The sequence below is a fragment of the Osmerus mordax genome, chromosome 20, assembly GCF_038355195.1.
Source record: "Osmerus mordax isolate fOsmMor3 chromosome 20, fOsmMor3.pri, whole genome shotgun sequence".
In the NCBI taxonomy this organism is placed as follows: Eukaryota; Metazoa; Chordata; class Actinopteri; order Osmeriformes; family Osmeridae; genus Osmerus; species Osmerus mordax.
Genome location: NC_090069.1, coordinates 11174387 through 11193204, shown reverse-complemented (window position 1 = coordinate 11193204; position 18818 = coordinate 11174387). Strand labels below are relative to the sequence as shown.

Genomic DNA, 18818 nt, shown 5'->3' with positions numbered 1-18818 from the left:
TCTCCTCTCTTCCTCTCCTCCCCTCTTCCCCTCCTCTGCTCTTCCCTTCTTCCCTCTGCTCTCCTCCCCTCTTCCCCTCCTCTGCTCTCCTCTTCCCCTCCTCCCTCCCCTCTTCCCCTCCTCCCTCTGCTCTGCTCTCCTCCCCTCTTCCCCTCCTCTGCTCTCCTCTTCCCCTCTTCCTCTCCTCCCTTCTTCCCCTCCTCCCTCTTCTCTCCTCTTCCCCTCCTCCCTCTCCTCCCCTCTTCCCCTCCTCTCCTCCCCTCTTCCCTTCTTCCCCTCCTCCCTCTTCTCTCCTCTTCCCCTCCTCCCTCTCCTCCCCTGTTCTCCTCCCCTCTTCCCCTCCTTCCTCTTCTCTCCTCTTCTCCCTCTCCTCTCCTCCCCTCCTCCCCTCTTCTCCTCCTCCCCTCTTCCCTCTCCTCCCCTCTTCCCCTTCTCCCTCTGCTCTGCTCACCTCCCCTCCTCCCTCTTCTCTCCTCCCCTCTTCCCCTCTCCTCTCCTCCCCTCTTCCCCTCCTCCCTAGAAAGATGGAGTGATGGGGGCATATCAGGGGTAAGGAGATGAGGGATGATGGAAAAAGGGATTTGGAGGGAGAGAGGTAGCATGTGAGGGAGGGAGAACAGAATGAGAGAATGAAAAGAAGAGAGGGAGAGTGGAAGAGAGAGAGAGAGGGACAGAGAGCAGGGTAGAGAGGATGGAACAGAAATAGAGAGAGAGAGAGAGAGAGAGAGAGAGAGGGAGAGAGAGAGAATGAAAGGGGGAGGGCAGGAAGAGGGAGACATTCTAATGTGAATGATGATGATCAGTAATATATTGTGTCTTGGTCTCCCCCATCAGATGCCTGTGAGCTCACACTGGACCCAAACACAGCAGGCAGACGCCTCTCTCTGTCTGAGGAGAACAGAAAGGTGACATGGAGGAGAGAGGAGCAGCCGTATCCTGATCACCCAGAGAGATTTGAGGACTGGCCACAGGTGCTGTGTAGAGAGGGTCTGTCTGGGCGCTGTTACTGGGAGGCAGAGTGGAGTGGAGGAAGAGGGGGGGTTAATATAGCAGTGACATATAAAGGAATCAGCAGGAGAGGAGGTGGTGATGACTGTAGGCTTGGATACAATAACAAGTCCTGGAGTCTGTACCATGGTGATAACAGTTACTCTGCCGTGCACAATAAGAAGATCACTGTCATACCTGCCCCCCCCTCCAGCTCCCACAGAGTAGGAGTGTATCTGGACTGGCCGGCCGGCACTCTGTCCTTCTACACAGTCTCCTCTGACACACTGACCCACCTGCACACATTCCACAGCACATTCACTGAGCCCCTCTATCCTGGGTTCAGGGTTTGTTATAACTCCTCAGTGTCCCTGTGTCAGGTAGAATAGCCCACACACACTCACACACACCGTGCTCACATAGATGTCATAGAAGACTGAACTGTACAGTTGGAATTGATATCCCAGAGTGTTTGTAAATATTGGTGTGTAGAATGTTTTTTTTTTTTTTTTTACCTTTTAGATGTAAATATTACTGATATTAAATATGATTAATATCTCTAAATATTACCGACGCTTCCACCAGAGTGAGTTATTTTTCCAAAACGGAAGCTAGCTTTAGTTAGCTTCCGTTACCTAGCAACCTAGCATAATACTCGTAGCAATGCTACTACCTGCTAGTGTTACTTGTTAGCCTCCTAATTGTACATTTTGAAGCCATACTACAGCGTTTGTCATGTAGTTTTTGTCCATCGGAAAATAGTCGGTTGGAATGTTCATAATCACACGTGCGACGTTACTCTGTGGGGCTTTCCAACTATCGCACATGTGTGATGCTACTTCTTAACGGGTTAATTGTTGACAAACAACAATCATGTCTTTGATCTCAGTCCCATTGAATGTGATGAACTAAATAGTGTCTTACTGACTAAATAAGGAGAAATAAAGATGTTTTATACAGGATGATAGAAGACATGCTGTGTGTTTGTTGGTGACCCAGTGGCCCTAGACACACACACTAGTGATGGGTCGTTCGCGAACGATCCGGCTCTAAGAGCCGGCTCTTGAAGGTGAACGTCGGGAGCTGGCTCGCATATCTGAAGAGCCGACTCTATTTTTAATAGATTAATACAGCCTATAAAAACTAAATGATTATGAAATAATGAATTTTAATTGTATTTAAAATAATTGACTAATTCAAAGAACAACAACAAAATACTTGTAAGCTTAAAGGCGCACACGATCATCCTCACATTCTGTTCCTGTCAATCCTGCATGAGGGAGGGCCGAGCCAACTCACAGTCAGAGAGTAGTCAAAACTCGGAGGAGAGCCATGACAAATCAATGCATTTTTTAAGATATGTGGTTACGGTCGAGTATGATTTCATTTCATAATTTAATTCAAATTGTTTTCACACCTATCATAGTCAAATTCATAGTTAAAACATGTATTTTTTAAAGAGCCGTTCGGGAGCCAAAAGAGCCGGCTCTTTTTAGTGAGCTGAGCCATACGAGCCGGCTCACGAAAAAGAGCCGGAATGCCCATCACTAACACACACACACACGCATGCATACACTGTAAACACTACATTTAGGACCTGGGGGGTATTCGTCGTAGCTCGCTAAGCGGTTTAGCGAGCTAATTTTCAGGCTAAGATAAAAAACGCCCCTCTTTTTGGTTCGTGGAAGCAACTTTCGATAAATCACCATAGTAACATATCAATTAGCACTAACCTGCTCCAGAGCAGGCTAACGTAAGTGTAGCTGGATAAGCTTGCCACACCCCCGGAAAATAACATGGCAGCTCCCTTTTTGAGAGACCCAGTTGACCAAGGAGCTATATTTTAGTTCGATTAGCTTACCATACCAATAGAGTTATTCGCGATTGCCAAGATCCTTTGTTTCACACGGATGAGTTCTTGTTTGAGCGATATCGATTCAGCCGACAAGGACTCACTTATTTTCAAGACCTTTTCGGGCCGTACATTGCAAATATCACACGCCGCAGCAAGCTTTATGCTTTATTACATTTACATTTTACATTTAGTCATTTAGCAGACGCTCTTATCCAGAGCGACTTACAGTAAGTACAGGGACATTCCCCCGAGGCAAGTAGGGTGAAGTGCCTTGCCCAAGGACACAATGTCAGTTGGCATGACCGGGAATCGAACTGGCAACCTTCAGATTACTAGCCCGACTCCCTCACCGCTCAGCCATCTGACTCCTTTATTATGAGCTTATGCTGCTGTATGTGAATATGTAACGCTATGTTTTAGGAAATGTCTTATCTGTTGTGCCTGTGCTTTTTATGTTTCACTGTGGGAGAGTGGGAAACGTCATATCGATTCCTTTTTATGTCTTGACATGTGAAGAAATTGACAATAAAGATACTTGAAACTTTAACTGTGCTTCAGACTTTGCATAGCCTTGAGGTTTTTTGCGTCAGGTATAGGCTACATTTTTATACAGTATAGGCGATGCAGAAAACATTGGCAAAGCCGCAGCATGCGTTGCTGTCAGAAAAGTGTACTTGGCGCTTAACAAGCTGATGAATCAATTCATCATATTCCCTGGCCATGTCCCAGTCAATGAAATCAAAGAGGGATTTACACATAGGCCTACATACACATATATAGTACATGATATAAGCGCAGTAGCCTACATATATCCTCATAAGTGTCTATGAATTCGTATCAATTAGATACTCTTTGGCCTTGTTTTTATCTAGCCTACTTATTCTGAAAGAGTTGAGATCATTATTTTCGCTAGCAAGATCTCATTCGATTAATAATTTCCATTAAGCCTACTGCCAGCAGGCACATTTCTTTAAATGTGATCTGATTGATTGGGGTAATGAGGCACTTAAGATGAGTCTATAAATTTCCCCAAAACTTTCGCATTTAGCTTATCGGCAATTTTTTGCCAAGCTGCTTGTCTTGCTCTGGCAGCGGTGGCGGTGTTTGACTTAGCCATGATAATATGCTTATTGTCTTCGTAGAGACTCATTATAATAGTTTGCTCGGATGGCGAGAATAGCCTATCACCGCTCTCTCTTTCGGCTTTTCCGCCATCATACCGTTAGAAAATCACGGTTTTGGTGATCGACCTTTCCTGCCTTTTGAAGTAGGACGTGCACGTGCAATTTCCCTGATAAGTTTAGCCTGATTGAAATTAACCACATGATTTGGATGCGGATCAGCCGTTGACGAACCGATATTTGCTGTTCTCACTCATCTCGCTAATGTTAACGGGCTAAAGGGACAATTGATTAAATTAGCTTCAACCCTTACGACGAACGGGGCCCAGTAATGACAATATTACCCACTTGAATATAAACTGTCTGTGTGTGTGTCTAGTGTGATCCCCTCCCTCCCTTGACCTGCCCCCACCCTCCCTACTCCCTTTGGGCTCTCAGAGGGGGGAGGGAGGGAAGGAGGGAAGGAAGGAAGGAAGGAAGGAAGGAAGGAAGGAAGGAAGGAAGGAAGGAAGGAGGGAGGTAGGGATTGTCATTGTATTCAACAATCACTGCACAACATGGGATTGTTGCTTAGTGAGTGATTACATGTTTGCTGTCCCTTATTTGCCAACATTTCCAACAAGAAAATAATTGATTATAAAAACCCAAGTTGACAAAGCCTTGTTATTGTTGTTGCAGATAAAGCATGATGGAAATGGTTTCATCTCAAAATGTTAAAGTGTTCATAACAAACTGAATGACAAATTCTTCCTGGACAGATGTTGTCCTACAACTGCAAAGAGTGTCATAGTTCCTGCTATGAGAACAAACAGCAGTCCTTACAAACGGTCCCTACAGAGAAAAAGACAACACGTTCTACCAAAACCAGTCTGACTCAGTCTGTGGGTTCAAATCAGCTCATGGCTTTAATCACTCAAAGTAGGAAATCCATTTCCCTCCCCATTTTCAGGGACTGTTTCTCTTTCAGTGGGATACATTTCTCCCACATCTTCTGGAAGCTGTTGTCAACTGCGATCTTCTGCACAATGTTTTGTCCATGGAACCATTGGAATACAGCATCAGGAATTGACTTTGTGTAATATAGGATTTCACATCCTACCATAGGATTACATCATATCTGTGGACTTTGTTATATACGTTTGTTTATAGATAACATTGTTATTTCTCTTAAGTAAAGGGAGATTGTTAACATGTTATTTCCCCTCTACACTGTTCATTCAACCAATAAAATCCTGCTGGATCTACTTGAGACATTCTACCACCTGTACTCAGCATGATTTCTGTCACCTTGTTGTACCAACATAGTGATGCATCTGCAAGGCCATGAACACACTTGTTTCATTTCCATAGAATATCTTCCTTTTCAGCTTCAGGAGGGAGCCGGACATATATTTCTCTGGACAACTGCACGCCCTGTAAGAAAGCAGATTTGATGTCCATAGAATCGATATGCCCCTATATTTTGACAGATTACTGCTAATAGCCTCAGAGAGTCAGAAGCACATGTTGGGGAGTCTTTCTGCAGCTCGTGAATATTAAGCTCTTCAAAACCTCGAGCTACGAGTCGTGCTTTGGGCACAATACCACTGGGAGTTTCTTTGAGACTACAGACCCATCTGGTAGAGACACACTTTTGACCTGCATCATCCACTTCCTCAAAATCATTGTTTTTGTTACAATTCATAATTTCATCCTGTTTGGCTGTATCAAATGAAATGTCTTTTGTTATGAGTACGTCAGTCTCCCTATCAGTTGATTCAATGTTAAGATGATCAACACCTGACATATCCACTTGCTCCTTTTGTCCATCACTGCCATCAGGTTCAATAAGTTGCAAGTTAAACCAGTGTTTGTATTTTCCAGAGGCTTTGCCTGCTCTGCCTAAAACCTTGGCTCTCTGTAGACCACCACCATCCTGTTTCATAAATGTTAGGATCTGTCCTGTTCTTACAGTTTTTCACGATTGCTAAAACATTTCTTGAAACAGTCATCCATTTTCTCAAACCTGTAAACACAAAACCTCATCTTCGAGCACTATTTACAAAACCTCTGAATCCTCTTGCAAAATCAAACTTTCGCCTCAAAACAGATTTACCTGTGCTCAAAACAAACACTGCTCTCAAATCATAAACAAAGTGATCAAAATGATATACACTATCAAGCAGTCAGTAAACAATACACCAAAAAATAGAAAACACATTGTTCAAAACATATAGTTCTCAGGGAGAACTATATGTTTTTATCTCAAAACAAATGTCATATTTCACTGTCATTGTCTTTTGAAACTTAAACATGTTTTATCATAGTAGCTCAAAATGTATCAGAAATTACTACTCTGCTTTGCTCTTTGTTCTTTCTCCTCCTTGTACCCCTATACAGTACTGTACCCTGCATCTCAATACTCACAACTCACTCTTGTTCTTTGTTGATATGAACCTGCAACCAGTCAAAATCTATTGAGCAGTCAGTACTGTTACTGTAACAAATGGAAAGCACAATGATCAGGGCCATACAATGTGTTCATTGTACAGTATACAGCCTACAATGCACTGTACTACAGTATACAATACTACAAGGGACAAAAATCAAAGGAGTAAAGATGTGATCAATGTGCTTCTTCTTGTCTTTGGGCTGGGTCAGGCCAGAGCACTTTGTCGACATCACAAGCAATATTTTCCCACCAACAACCTGTTTGCTCTCTGAACTGGCTTCTATTGGTTGTGTCACATCATTTGAAACAAGTGAAATCAATTTTGAGTGGTTGTGTTTAGTCAATGACATGCTTTCTCTATTTGTATTTGATTGTTGCCACTTGTGTTTACCAGTATGGATGACATGTGCATTAGAGAAACATCTAAAACATGCAGGACAGGGGGTTGGGAACCACTGCTCTGACTGATCAAACCTTCTTGGTGTTTGAGAGGAAAATGACAGACTCGTATTCTTTATTTCTACCTCCAGAGGGTAGTAGTGTTTGTAATGCTTCTCATAAACATAATAGAAATACCTCAGGATGACCACATGATGTCTCAGTATACGATAGACAGAATAGTTTTCTGGAATATTCCACAGGTACAATCCAGTTTAGTGAAATCAGCTTCTCAGGCAGGTTAATATTTCACATTGGTTACTGACTACCGTGTCATTGTGTTCAAATCAAATGTTATTTGTATAGCCCTTTCTACGAGCAATGTCGCAGAGGGCTTCACACACGCCCATAGAACTGCACCTAAACCAACCTAAACCCTCAAGGAAGACAAGGACAAACTCTCAGGAAAACTCAGTTAAAACATATAAGAAAGCCTGGGAGGAGCAATTCAGGGAGAGATCCACTCCTCCAGAAATGATGGGTAACTCAGAGAGGTGCAGACCATAAGAAAAGTATAATCGTGCATCAAGAGTAGAGATAACAATAAAATGTGCAAATGGATGTTGAACACAGATATTCAGAGTTCCAACTCAGTGCTCTTGAGTTGGCACATGTCAGTTTGGCCAGTGGTAGCCACAGGACTGGGAAGTAGGATCAGCACAGCATCACAGAACAGCCAGGTAGATGGACAGGAAGGAAACAGGAACTGTGTGCTCCATCATGAGACAGATGTCCACAACTATGTCCAATGTTGGCAGACCTGCGACCTGGCAGGTGTTGACAGCTCAACTCCCCACACCACAGGGGAGGGAGGGAGAGAAGAAAGTAGGATTAGAGAATGCAAAGGTACAAATAACAGTTCAAATAACTGTAAGGGTGAGATCCCTACTGGTTAAGTGTAAACTAGTGTAGCAGTTCCAAGACAGTGCCAGCCTCCCTGATTAAAACATGAAGTATGTTCCAGAGGAGACAAGCTCTATATGAGAACACCTTGTCCACCTGTTGTTTTCACCTTGTAACAGTTACTTGCCACAATACCCATGGATATTCATCAGACCGATATTCTTTATTTCTACCTCTAGAGGGTAGTAATGTTTGCGATCCCTACCTAATTATAACATTCTACAGGCTGTCAGGCTGTCACATCACAGAGGAAGGCTGTGCTTCTCTGGGCTCAGCTCTGAAGTCAACCTCCTTCCTGAGACAACTGGATCTAAGAAACAATGATCTGAAGGATGCTGGCATGAAGCTTCTCTCTGCCAAACTGGGGAACCCACTCTGCAAACTGGAGACACTGAGGTGTGTAATCAACTTCAACAGGAGACAACAACTAGTTTCACAATATCACACACCACATACTGGCTGTAAGTTTGTGGTTAATTCAAGGTACAAGGAGGCCGGCCAAAGAACACCCAGGCCAGGCTAGGGTCATATTCCACAAGGTAGAGTCATTCAGGTACAGGGTGGCTGGCAGGCTCAGAGTCAGGGCAGCTAACTAAGGGGCAGAAAAGACTCAAGGAGGTAGAAAACACAAGGAAGTCTTCTGTAGGCTTGACAAACAAGATCTGGCCCCAAGCAGAAAACACAAGGATAAATGAGAGTAGGAAGAAAGATGGGAGACACCTGGAGGGGGTGGAGACAAACATGACACAGGTGAAACAGATCAGGGTGGGACAGGAATCTGTTTTAAGACATACTACTCAATTATATTAGTGTAGATTAACTCTGGTTTTGTATTGTTTTGCTGTAATGTACTGTTGACACCCTAACTCTGCATTAAAGGTTGAGGGTCAGAAATAGAAAAGGTGCCTTGTATACTGAGACACCTGCTACTTGATGTAGTATGAAATACATTCTTGGTTTATTGTACTACCATGTAACTGGATGTACAATTTTCTAAATATTAAAGGATGATATTGCGTTTAAGATGAAGGGAAAGTTAACCAACCAGGACAGACAGTCATCTGACTGATCAAAAAAATATTCTTTGTTTCTACCTCTAGAAGGTATTAGTGTTTGTGATCCCTCCCTAATGATATCCTTCTACAGGCTGTCAGGCTGTCACATCACAGAGGAAGGCTGTGCTTCTCTGGGTTCAGTCCTGAAGTCAACCTCCTTCCTGAGACAACTGGATCTAAGTAACAATGATCTGAAGGATGCCGGCATGAAGCTGCTCTCTGCTGGACTGGGGAATCCACTCTGCAAACTGGAGACACTGAGGTATGTATTTATGTTCTACATGAGCCATTAGTAAAGTTATAATCGTACAATGTTTTGTGTCGTTGATTTAGACAACAGAGTTGAGTCTCAAGTTGTTTATGAACTTCATGCCAAGAATGAGATATGCCTTCAACTCTAGTCATCAGTGAGGACTAGTTTGATAAGAAACAGGCAGATTGGCTGCATCTGAAACACTCAAAAACATGCTGTACATAATGATTGGCTCATATTTTATTTCATGTTTCTGTTTATTTGAGACGGAATTAACAGTTTGATGCAACTGTTTCTGAATGTGTAACATGATTGCAGTCTCTTTGGGTAGTCTTAAGCTGTATGCCCTTGCCCAAAGGGTAATAAAATACAGCTTTATTACATTTTCAACCTTAAACCTATTTCGCATGACAAAACAACCTGTCATTCATCAAACTTTGTGACCATCTCTGGTTTCCCTCTTCACAGTGGAAACATATTTACTTTAATCTGTGGACACCACTTGTTTTATTACAACACTGAAATGTGCAGTAATGGCTTTCGCAAAGAGAGAATTGGAGGTACTGTCATCTTCAGCACCTTTATATACTCTAACTCTTTATATACTGTAACCTAAATCAGTAGCACACATCATCTCAATTTCTTATTGTGTACGTGTGTGTCTGTGGTTGTTGTGATGTAATTTTTGTAACCTTTTATTAATGTTAGGGTCACTAGGAAAAGTAAGACATTTGAAGTTGAAAAAAATTTGAGGGTTTTCTCTGCTGTTAAATATAATAGCAGTCATGTTTGACCCTGAAGACAACACAAGGGTTAAGATATACTATTCATCATATTATTGTACATTTACCTGGGCAGTGAGTTTAGCAGCTGGCGACTGTTGTCCCTGTGGTCAGGGCCGGTTCTTCCTATAGCCGACATGGGCAGCCGCCTAGGGCGGCATGAAGAGGGGGGCGGCATTTTCCCTAGTGCATCCATTAATTAACCATCCTGCACTACCAGCAGAGGGCGCCAACCGCACCACGTCATATGGGGCGGCAAAGAAAGAAAGTTGAACACGGAAAGTCTTTTATTGCTCATTTGCACAGATCACAAAAGGTAACATTGGCCATTGACATTTTTTAGGTTGGCCCTGCTACATGTAACGTAACATTAAAGCAAAAAGGGCAATATATATATATCCTATATATTTTTTGCAAGAATATAAAATGTTGAAATAGGGTGAATACAGGTAAAGTGGGACACTTAAGCTTGGGGGCGCTGCTCATGTGGCGACCAATAGCAGGTGTTGTGCGTCTGAGCGTCTTCTTGTTTTTGTGTGCTGATTGTATTAATTTGGGATTTTTTTGACTCTAAACGTTAACTGTTTTAACCTCTTAAGAATCCTGTTAAATTTGCCTGAAAACGCCTAAACAGCATACCCAAAGTAAATTGGAAGCTGTTCTTGAACCATTTGGAGTACATGCATGTAAATGATCTCTTTTGAAAGCTGACACTCTGAAGTTATGTCCCCTGTTGTCAGGACCCCTGTCAGTCCTACTAGTGTTGAGTAATAGAAGCTTGAACACAAGGAAAGTGAAAATTTCTATTTCCGTCTAGATTTTGTTTTGAAAACAGAGGCCTGAAGAGGCCTAGAGGTGGTAGGTATTAGCTGGAAGACTAAATTGGACCACAGGTTGAAGCCTTACCCAATTCAAATCAAAAGTCAAACATAATACCACAATATATTCATATTTGACACATGTTTTTATAAGAGTACATCCATTCATTTTCTAAAAGGGCCTTTTGGAGACTCCAAAATGACCCTTTGTAACCAAGGTCAAATACTCAGGATAAAAGGCATTATTTTTCATAATTGTTATCTCTAATGAAAGGTGGTACTTAGAACTATCATATATAATAGCTAAATCCCTAATTAGTATTACTGAAACACAAAAATTGAAGCATGAACACATTGGAGTGCTTTATCTGATTCCCAGGATTGGCGCACAAAGAAAACTGATTGCGCAATACCATATTGCGCAATCGACTTTTATTTTGACGGCTCCACAGACACATACAAATGAAGTATTGGCATTTTCAGCTAGCTTTCAGCTACAAGGCTAACGAGCTCATTTCAGAGCCAGTCGAAGCCAGTTCGAGAAATTTGTTTAGAAAGAGTGGGGGGGGGGGGGGGGGGGGCAGGGGGGGCAGGACGCACAGACCTAATTGGCTTTAGAGGGCTGTCAACGGGGCATGGAAGCTCCTATTGGGTCAAACAAGGTGTCAATCAAAAGGGGAGGGTTCAACGGACATTTTGATGCCTTCATATCGTAAATTTTCTAGAAAAAAAATAGAGAAAAGAACACTTATGTGAACAAGTTGTTTCTTCCGTCGGCTAACTTGCATAATGAAACAAAGGATAATGGCTATTCATGAACGTAAAACATTGTATTTGGACGAATTACTTTACATGGTTAGATACTTTGAACCCTTGGGAATGTACGCAGATCAAGTTTTGATGTGTGGTTTGCATACCTGGGGCCTGTTGCACAAAAGTAGAATTAAGACATCCGGGATAAATGACTCAGCTGAGCTCAATGAAGCCAAAACATGTGCGTCCAGGCTTAATTGGTTGCACAAAGACCAAGCCAGGATGAGCAGACACGGATTCATTAAGCCAGGTGAAACCAATCCTGGATAGGTGCGCGCTCACGGCTCACTCAAATAGACCCCGCCACAGATCACAGATTAACTGATTTACCATGGCAACTAGAGCCGCGTACTTTTCCCCGTCGGAAGCACAAATCCTCATGGAGGCATACGAGGAGGTAAAAGATATAATTAAGAAGAAAGGCAACACCGCCACAGTGATAAAGCAAAGAGAAAAAGCGTGGCAAAGTATTGCAGACCGCCTGAATGCGTAAGTAGTGCACAATTACATACTCACCGCTCCGCTGAAACATCACAATTACAATTCAAATATTTAATTCACATCTCCAAAAATGCAGTTGTACTGTAATTATGAAACGGTTAAATTTTTTATTGAAATGCACTGCAGATATGAGTGAAATTGTGTAAAGTAACTCCATCACACTGTATAAAGCTATGATAAATTTTTTGATATTTTTACTGAAAACAAGACAAAAATACCAAGTAATTTTTTGCAGTGTGACTCCATTAAATATGTGTGTGTGTGTGTAGATTAAACATGAACGGGCCAAAACGGACATGGCAGCAGGTCAAAATCAAATACAAGAACATTCTGCAGAATGGTATGGTCCCTGACTAATATTTAACAAAGCACAAGCATATATTGTACCCAGAAGGTGCCTGCTCACACATTGTCTGTACTGTTTTAGCAGTGAAAAAGAATACCCACAGACAAGGCACGGGTGGTGGGTCACCAAAGGCTGACCTTACCCCAGCAGAGGACATGGCCTTGGAGCTAAATAAAGGCAGGCCCATCTTAGAGGGGATCCCTGGGGGGAAAGAGACGAGCATAGGTTCCTCCCAAGATGCCACCCGCTTCATTCAAGGTATGTCCTTCCATCTCTACATGGGATACAACCACATTCATATTGAATCAATTTGGACTGTCTGACTTTGGTTTACCTATTGCCTTGCAGTGTCTGGCAGCACTGTGTTCCTGTTAGAGCCACCAGCACAAGCACCAGACGATGCTGATCCAGTGAGTACTCCATCAAAGGCATACTGTAGGCCTGGCATGTCTTGTCTACTAGCTTCAATATGAATCCGATTAAATGTGATAGGGTGAAGGCCCCAGTGCAGCAGCAACAGCACATGATGGAGACGATGATGAGGAGGAGACCATCTCTCTGGATTCCAGAAGGCATGAGGTATCATGTTAAGACTGTGAAAGTACTATTTACTCTACAATGGTGAGGAGTCCTCATCAAAATCAAAAAATCTAATTTCTTTTACAGGACCCAGATGCTATACAGTGGGAAAACCAGCCTGGCAACATAGTGCGTATTAATAAAAGGACACCACATCCTGCCAAATTCCAGCTGCGCTAATTGTATTGTGTTCACAGAGCTCACAAGCTATCAGAAAGTTGTATGGCAACCACCTCCGGCGCCAAATAGAACTGGCAGACATAGACATTCAGTACAAGAAGAAAAAGATGGAAAATCTTGCACTGGAGTCCGAAATAAAAAAGAGGACAATTAGGAAACTGGACCTTGAAATAAAAAAACTTGAGAGGGAGGTGAGATATGCCTTCAATGTACACTGTATGCTAACTGTAACACAAATGTATTAATCATTATTTTTCTTTCCTTCCCCAGCTCCAAGAAGATGACACAGCTGAAAATAAAAATTAGGTATATTCTCGTAAAGTCAAGTGAGCCATGACATATGAGCTCTTATTGTGAGCACACAGGACGGTGGCATCTTTCTAAGGTTTTTTTTATTTTCCCAGCAATCAGTACAACCAAGTCATCGTTATAAGGCATCGCCCTCTTTTGCCCACCCCCCCAGCACCAGGTGTGGCCACTAGCCTATATGAAGGCCCAAAATTGTGTGTTCCTTTCTGCTCTGACAATGGCATGCCCATTCGTGCGAGATGTGGTGGATGAAGAAGCACTTGTGCTGAGGAGAGCCTTCAGGCGAGAAAGGGTCTTCAGGGACCGGTTGGACCCACTGGCCTTCCCTGATGACCATCTATATGAAAGATACAGGTTTTCTGCAGATGGCATCAGGTATCTATGCAGACTACTGGGTCCCAGGATTAAGCACCGCACTGCACGGAGCCATGCACTGAGTGTGGAGCAAATGGTTTGTGTGGCCTTGCGCTTTTTTGCTAGTGGAGCCTTCCTGTACTCAGTGGGGGATGCAGAACAGCTGAACAAGGCCACAATTTGCCGCACAATAAGGAGTGTGTGTCTGGCTATCAAAGCATTAGCAGATGTCTTCATCTCCTTCCCTGGCCACAGAAGACTCTGTGACATCAAAGAGGAGTTCTATAGGATTGCAGGTAAGAGGATCTACAAATTACAGGACAACTGTTAACACATAGTAGGATACTCATTACTTTGTGTGACAGGTTTCCCCAATGTCATTGGTGCAGTGGACTGCACACACATAAGGATAAAAGCCCCCTCAGGTGCCCATGAGGCCGATTTTGTGAATAGGAAATCCTTTCACAGCATTAATGTTCAGGTGAACATAACTTTTTGATATTGTCCATTGACGAACACTCTGCATTGCCAGTGATGTGCATTGATTGGTGTAATATTCCTCATCTTATGATTTCAGATGGTCTGCAATGCTGACTGTGTGATCAGCAATGTTGTGGCAAAATGGCCTGGCTCAGTCCATGACTCCAGAATCTTTCGGGCCTCTGAAATCTATCAGTGCCTATCACAAGGTAAGCCACACAACCCCTATTTATAACCATCATGGCTGTGTCAAGAATATCACTGTGTTTATGAGGTAGTAATGATGAGATTTTGTGTTGACAGGTGAATTCTCTGGTGTGTTGCTGGGAGACAGGGGGTATGGCTGCCAGCCTTTTCTCCTGACACCTTTCACAGACCCCCAGGAAGCACAGCAGGCCTACAACCATGCCCATGCCAGGACCAGGGCCAGAGTTGAAATGACCTTTGGCCTCCTGAAGGCACGCTTTCACTGCCTTCACAAATTAAGGGTCAGCCCTGTTAGGGCATGTGATATTACTGTGGCTTGTGCTGTCCTCCACAATGTGGCCTGCCTGAGGAAGGAGAGGGCCCCCAGAGTGCCACCAGCCATGGACTGGGACAATCCGGCAATCTTCCCTGATGACGACAGTGGTCGGCTGCTGAGGGACCAATATGTGTTGAATTATTTTAGTTAGTATGTGTGCTTTCAATTTTGGTTAAATATGTCCTGCGGTGGCAGAGGAATTTGGGTTTTTTTGGGTTCGTTTTTTTACGAATTTGGCCTCTTATGATGTTTGTGCGGTATACTGTGTGTAATACAAGGCTGCAGGGAGGCTACTGCATCCATTCATTTGTCTGTTCAGTTGATGTGTATGGATTTGTCCTGCATTTATTTTAGTGTGCAGACATGCAGGGTGTGTTATATACAGACCTTTGAATGTGTATGTATCATTTTGTATAATATGCTTGGATTCTGTGCTTTCCATCTTGTAGAGTCACTGTGACTTCAGTTTCGAAAGGAGCTGATGGTTTACCTGCTTTGTTTTGTCCTTATTCAATAAAGGAACATAATGTTACACATTGTGTTTTTATATTCATATGGAATGTGTATTTGTTTATATGACAGAGTACTAGGGCCACACTGAAGAAAAAGGATAAAGTCATAAATTTATGAGGCTGGTTCTTTCTGCAGAAAAGCTACATATTGTTTTTACAGTTTTGATACTTATGACAATGTGATACTTAATATTCTGGCACATCAGCATGTCTTTGTTTATGAAACCATACTGAAGTACAATTTCACGAAATGCCCCACATCTGTCATTTTAACAACTGTCCTCCTTTAAAACAACTGGTTACAATATTATGACTTGTGTTTTTTTCCCCTCTGTGGCCCTAATATTCTATCATTTTATATATAGCCTTATAGTCTATGGGAAACTGTAAATTATCTAATGATAGCAACATCATCTAAAAATCATTTTTTATCCAAAATCATTGAAATTAATGATCACAAACGTTTAAATAATGACAGTGGGTCTAGTTATATGTGATAACAATGTATAGTGAGCAGTGAAATAACTATTGGTTTCCATTTGTGGTGACTGCTGACTGACATTAGGGATGAGATTAAATAGATCCTGGAATTTAGCCTGGTCTGGAGCAGGCTAGCTCCACAGAATAAATCTCCATGGTAATTTATACCATAACATATCCTCCTGCCCCCTATCCATCTTTAGTGCAACCGGATTACGGATCAATTGAGCCAGGATCACCAAGATATCCTGGCTTAATCCCTTATCCTAGTTTTGTGCAACAGGCCCCAGGACGACACAGAACCTTTGAGGGTAAGTAGAGATGTTTGGCTTTGTAAACAACACCAAAGTGGTGACTGGACAAAGACGTTGACTAAACTTGTTGTTGTGACTCGATCTTGAAATGGTTTACATATCTACAAGCACAAGAATCGTAGCTTTCCAATGATGTATAACATGTGTAGCGTCTAAAAAATATATTTGTTAGAATTTAGTGCGTCGTAACTGAGGAAAGGGGGGGCAGCATTTTTGTAACGCGGGCGATACAGTCTTAACAGTTTTGATACGGACTGTTGTTGTGCAAGGTCACTGATTATGGAGATCCTTTTTTTGTTGCCCATCATCCTCACTCTAAATTTCGCTTTGGGCCTTCACCATTCTCAAACTATCTAAATTCTCGGGAGTTCCTCTTGGGGCTTCAATGAAACAGACAAGTGCCGGATTACTAAAGGACAAATTTGGCGTATTGACACCAGATGCGATGCCCCTTGATAGGATGTATATACGAGGATACAAGCCTGGGAAAGTTAATGTTAGGAAACGTGGAAGAAGAGGTGGTGTTTGGAGGCAGATTAGTCAACAACTACGGAATAATCGCATCCCTCTGCCTTCTATGATACTATCTAATGTGCAGTCTTTAAGAAGTGAAATCGACGAGTTGCAAGCGAACGTCAATCATTTAGGGGAATTTGGAGAAGCCTGTATTATGGCGGTGACGGAAACTTGGCTCACACACATGGAGTCAGATTCTTCACTGGAAATTGATGGCTTTGGGACTCCTATTCGACTTTATTGTGACTGTGAGGTAACGGGGAAGACTAAAGGAGGGGGCGTTTGTTTGTATAGGGAGTCAGATGGCTGAGTGGTTAGGGAATCGGGCTAGTAATCCGAAGGTTGCCATTTCGATTCCCGGTCATGCAAACTGACGCTGTGTCCTTGGGCAAGGAACTTCACCCTACTTGCCTCGGGGGAATGTCCCTGTACTTACTGTAAGTCGCTCTGGATAAGAGCGTCTGCTAAATGACTAAATGTAAATGTATAGAAACCGCAGATGGTGTAGAAACTTTACTTACTCTCTGTTTCACTTAGGCCCGCCTACCTTCCGAGGGAATTACCCTCAATTGTTTGTTACGGTGGTCTATATACATCCTAAATATAAAGCAAACGCCGAAGCAGCAGCTGAGTTAATATTCAAAGTGACACAAGAACTGCAATCTATATCTCCAGATTCCCTCAATTTTATTATGGGAGACTTTAACCATTGTAAATGAAAGGGCACATGATCAGGTTTTTATCAGTATGTCTCATGCCCTACTGGTTATAGTAAAACTCTTGACTTGTGTTATGGCTCTATCAAGGGGACTTATAAATCTGTTGGTGGACCCACGCTTGGATCTTCAGATCACAATGTAGTACACCTTTTACCGACCTACAAGACTGTGCTTCAGCGTGAGCAGGTTGTGAAGCGAATGGATTTGAGGGGGGGAGGGGGGTTTGGACTGTGGAGTTCCCTTGCCCTTCAGGGCTGTTTCGAGTGTACTGACTGGTCAGTGTTCCTGGACACCTCTGATGACATAAATGAACTTACTGATGTGGTGTGTAGCTATATTCTGTACGGACTCTGGGATCCCTACCAAGGAAGTTAGAATATTCCCAATGGTGGATCAATATGATCCATGTTCTATGTCTCGGACTGCTTAAGAATAGGAGCAATAGCCTCTACTGATTTGTTGGGTTCATTCAAGAGGAGGAGAGGGAGGGAGGAGGAGACAGAGAGTGGAGGAGAGGAGGAGAGGGAGTAGGAGTGCCATGTCCCAGTCAGAGAGGGACAGGGCAAGAGAGGAGGAGAGTTCCCTTGTTGAGAGAGTTGAGCTGTTTGGTGTCTGCTGGTGAGAGCAGTATGGTGACAAGCAGGTCTTTGGTGGGCCACAGTTAGGCGTCACACCAGGGTTCCCTCTGTCTGGGTGTGGGTATGTGTGTGTGGGTCTGTGTCTGTCTTTCTGTTTCAATGTGTGTGGTATGTGTGTGGGTGTGTGTCTAGGTGTCGGTATGTATGTGTGTGTGTCAGTGTGTGTGTATTTGTCTTGTCCTCTGTATGTTGTAAACAGAGGAGGATGGACACACTGCAGAGAGCCCTGGACACAGAGATACACAGATACAACCACTCAGTCTGGAGGAAGATGATGGAGGAGGAGAGGAAGAGGAGGGAGAGAGGGAGGAGGAGAAACAGGGAAAGGAGGAGGAGGGAGAGTTTGACAAAGAGGAGTGAGAGGAAGAGAGGAGGAGGAGGAGGAGCATCACATCAACTCAACACTGATCCTGTTCTAGTAGGGAGCAGTAGAGTCACTGATCCTGTTCTAGTAGGGAGCAGTAGAGTAACTGATCCTGTTCTAGTATGGCAGGTCTCTTCCTGCTGTAGAGACCAGGGCTGCTGTCTGATGACAGGTCTCTTCCTGCTGTAGAGACCAGGGCTGCTGTCTGATGGCAGGTCTCTTCCTGCTGTAGAGACCAGGGCTGCTGTCTGATGGCAGGTCTCTTCCTGTTGTAGAGACCAGGGCTGCTGTCTGATGGCAGGTCTCTTCCTGCTGTAGAGACCAGGGCTGCTGTCTGATGGCAGGTCTCTTCCTGCTGTAGAGACCAGGGCTGCTGTCTGATGGCAGGTCTCTTCCTGCTGTAGAGACCAGGGCTGCTGTCTGATGACAGGTCTCTTCCTGCTTCTGACCTGGAGTGGTTGAGAGAGCGCGTGGTGAGATTGAGTCCCTACTCACATAAAAACACACACATGCACAGGGACAAAAACACACCTTCAATTGTTCAAGT

The 18818-nt window shown here is 43.3% G+C and overlaps 2 protein-coding genes and 1 long non-coding RNA gene across 16 annotated transcripts in view; all 3 read left to right on the top strand.

Annotated features, from left to right (window-relative positions):
* The window catches only part of LOC136964280 (NLR family CARD domain-containing protein 3-like), a 42784-nt gene extending 40835 nt beyond the window's left edge, over nucleotides 1-1949 (top strand). For all 14 annotated transcript variants that reach the window (XM_067258322.1, XM_067258326.1, XM_067258325.1 and 11 more), the window contains one exon: nucleotides 835-1949. In XM_067258322.1, coding sequence (XP_067114423.1) covers nucleotides 835-1376 — 542 coding nt within the window. In that variant the 3' untranslated portion in view covers nucleotides 1377-1949. The remainder of the gene's footprint in view (nucleotides 1-834) is intronic.
* A 9608-nt stretch (nucleotides 1950-11557) lies between these two features.
* On the top strand, nucleotides 11558-12486 carry LOC136964428 (uncharacterized). Its single transcript, XR_010879069.1, has 3 exons — nucleotides 11558-11945; nucleotides 12227-12297; nucleotides 12385-12486. It is a non-coding gene; the product is annotated as an uncharacterized lncRNA (long non-coding RNA).
* A 14-nt stretch (nucleotides 12487-12500) lies between these two features.
* Nucleotides 12501-15283, top strand: LOC136964427 (putative nuclease HARBI1). Its single transcript, XM_067258545.1, has 11 exons — nucleotides 12501-12561; nucleotides 12652-12713; nucleotides 12796-12882; nucleotides 12970-13011; nucleotides 13080-13253; nucleotides 13333-13355; nucleotides 13702-13746; nucleotides 13852-14021; nucleotides 14091-14206; nucleotides 14303-14414; nucleotides 14509-15283. The coding sequence occupies exons 5-11, from the start codon at nucleotides 13170-13172 to the stop codon at nucleotides 14877-14879; spliced, it is 921 nt and encodes a 306-aa protein (XP_067114646.1). The 5' UTR covers nucleotides 12501-12561; nucleotides 12652-12713; nucleotides 12796-12882; nucleotides 12970-13011; nucleotides 13080-13169; the 3' UTR covers nucleotides 14880-15283.
* Nucleotides 15284-18818: the final 3535 nt, after the last annotated feature.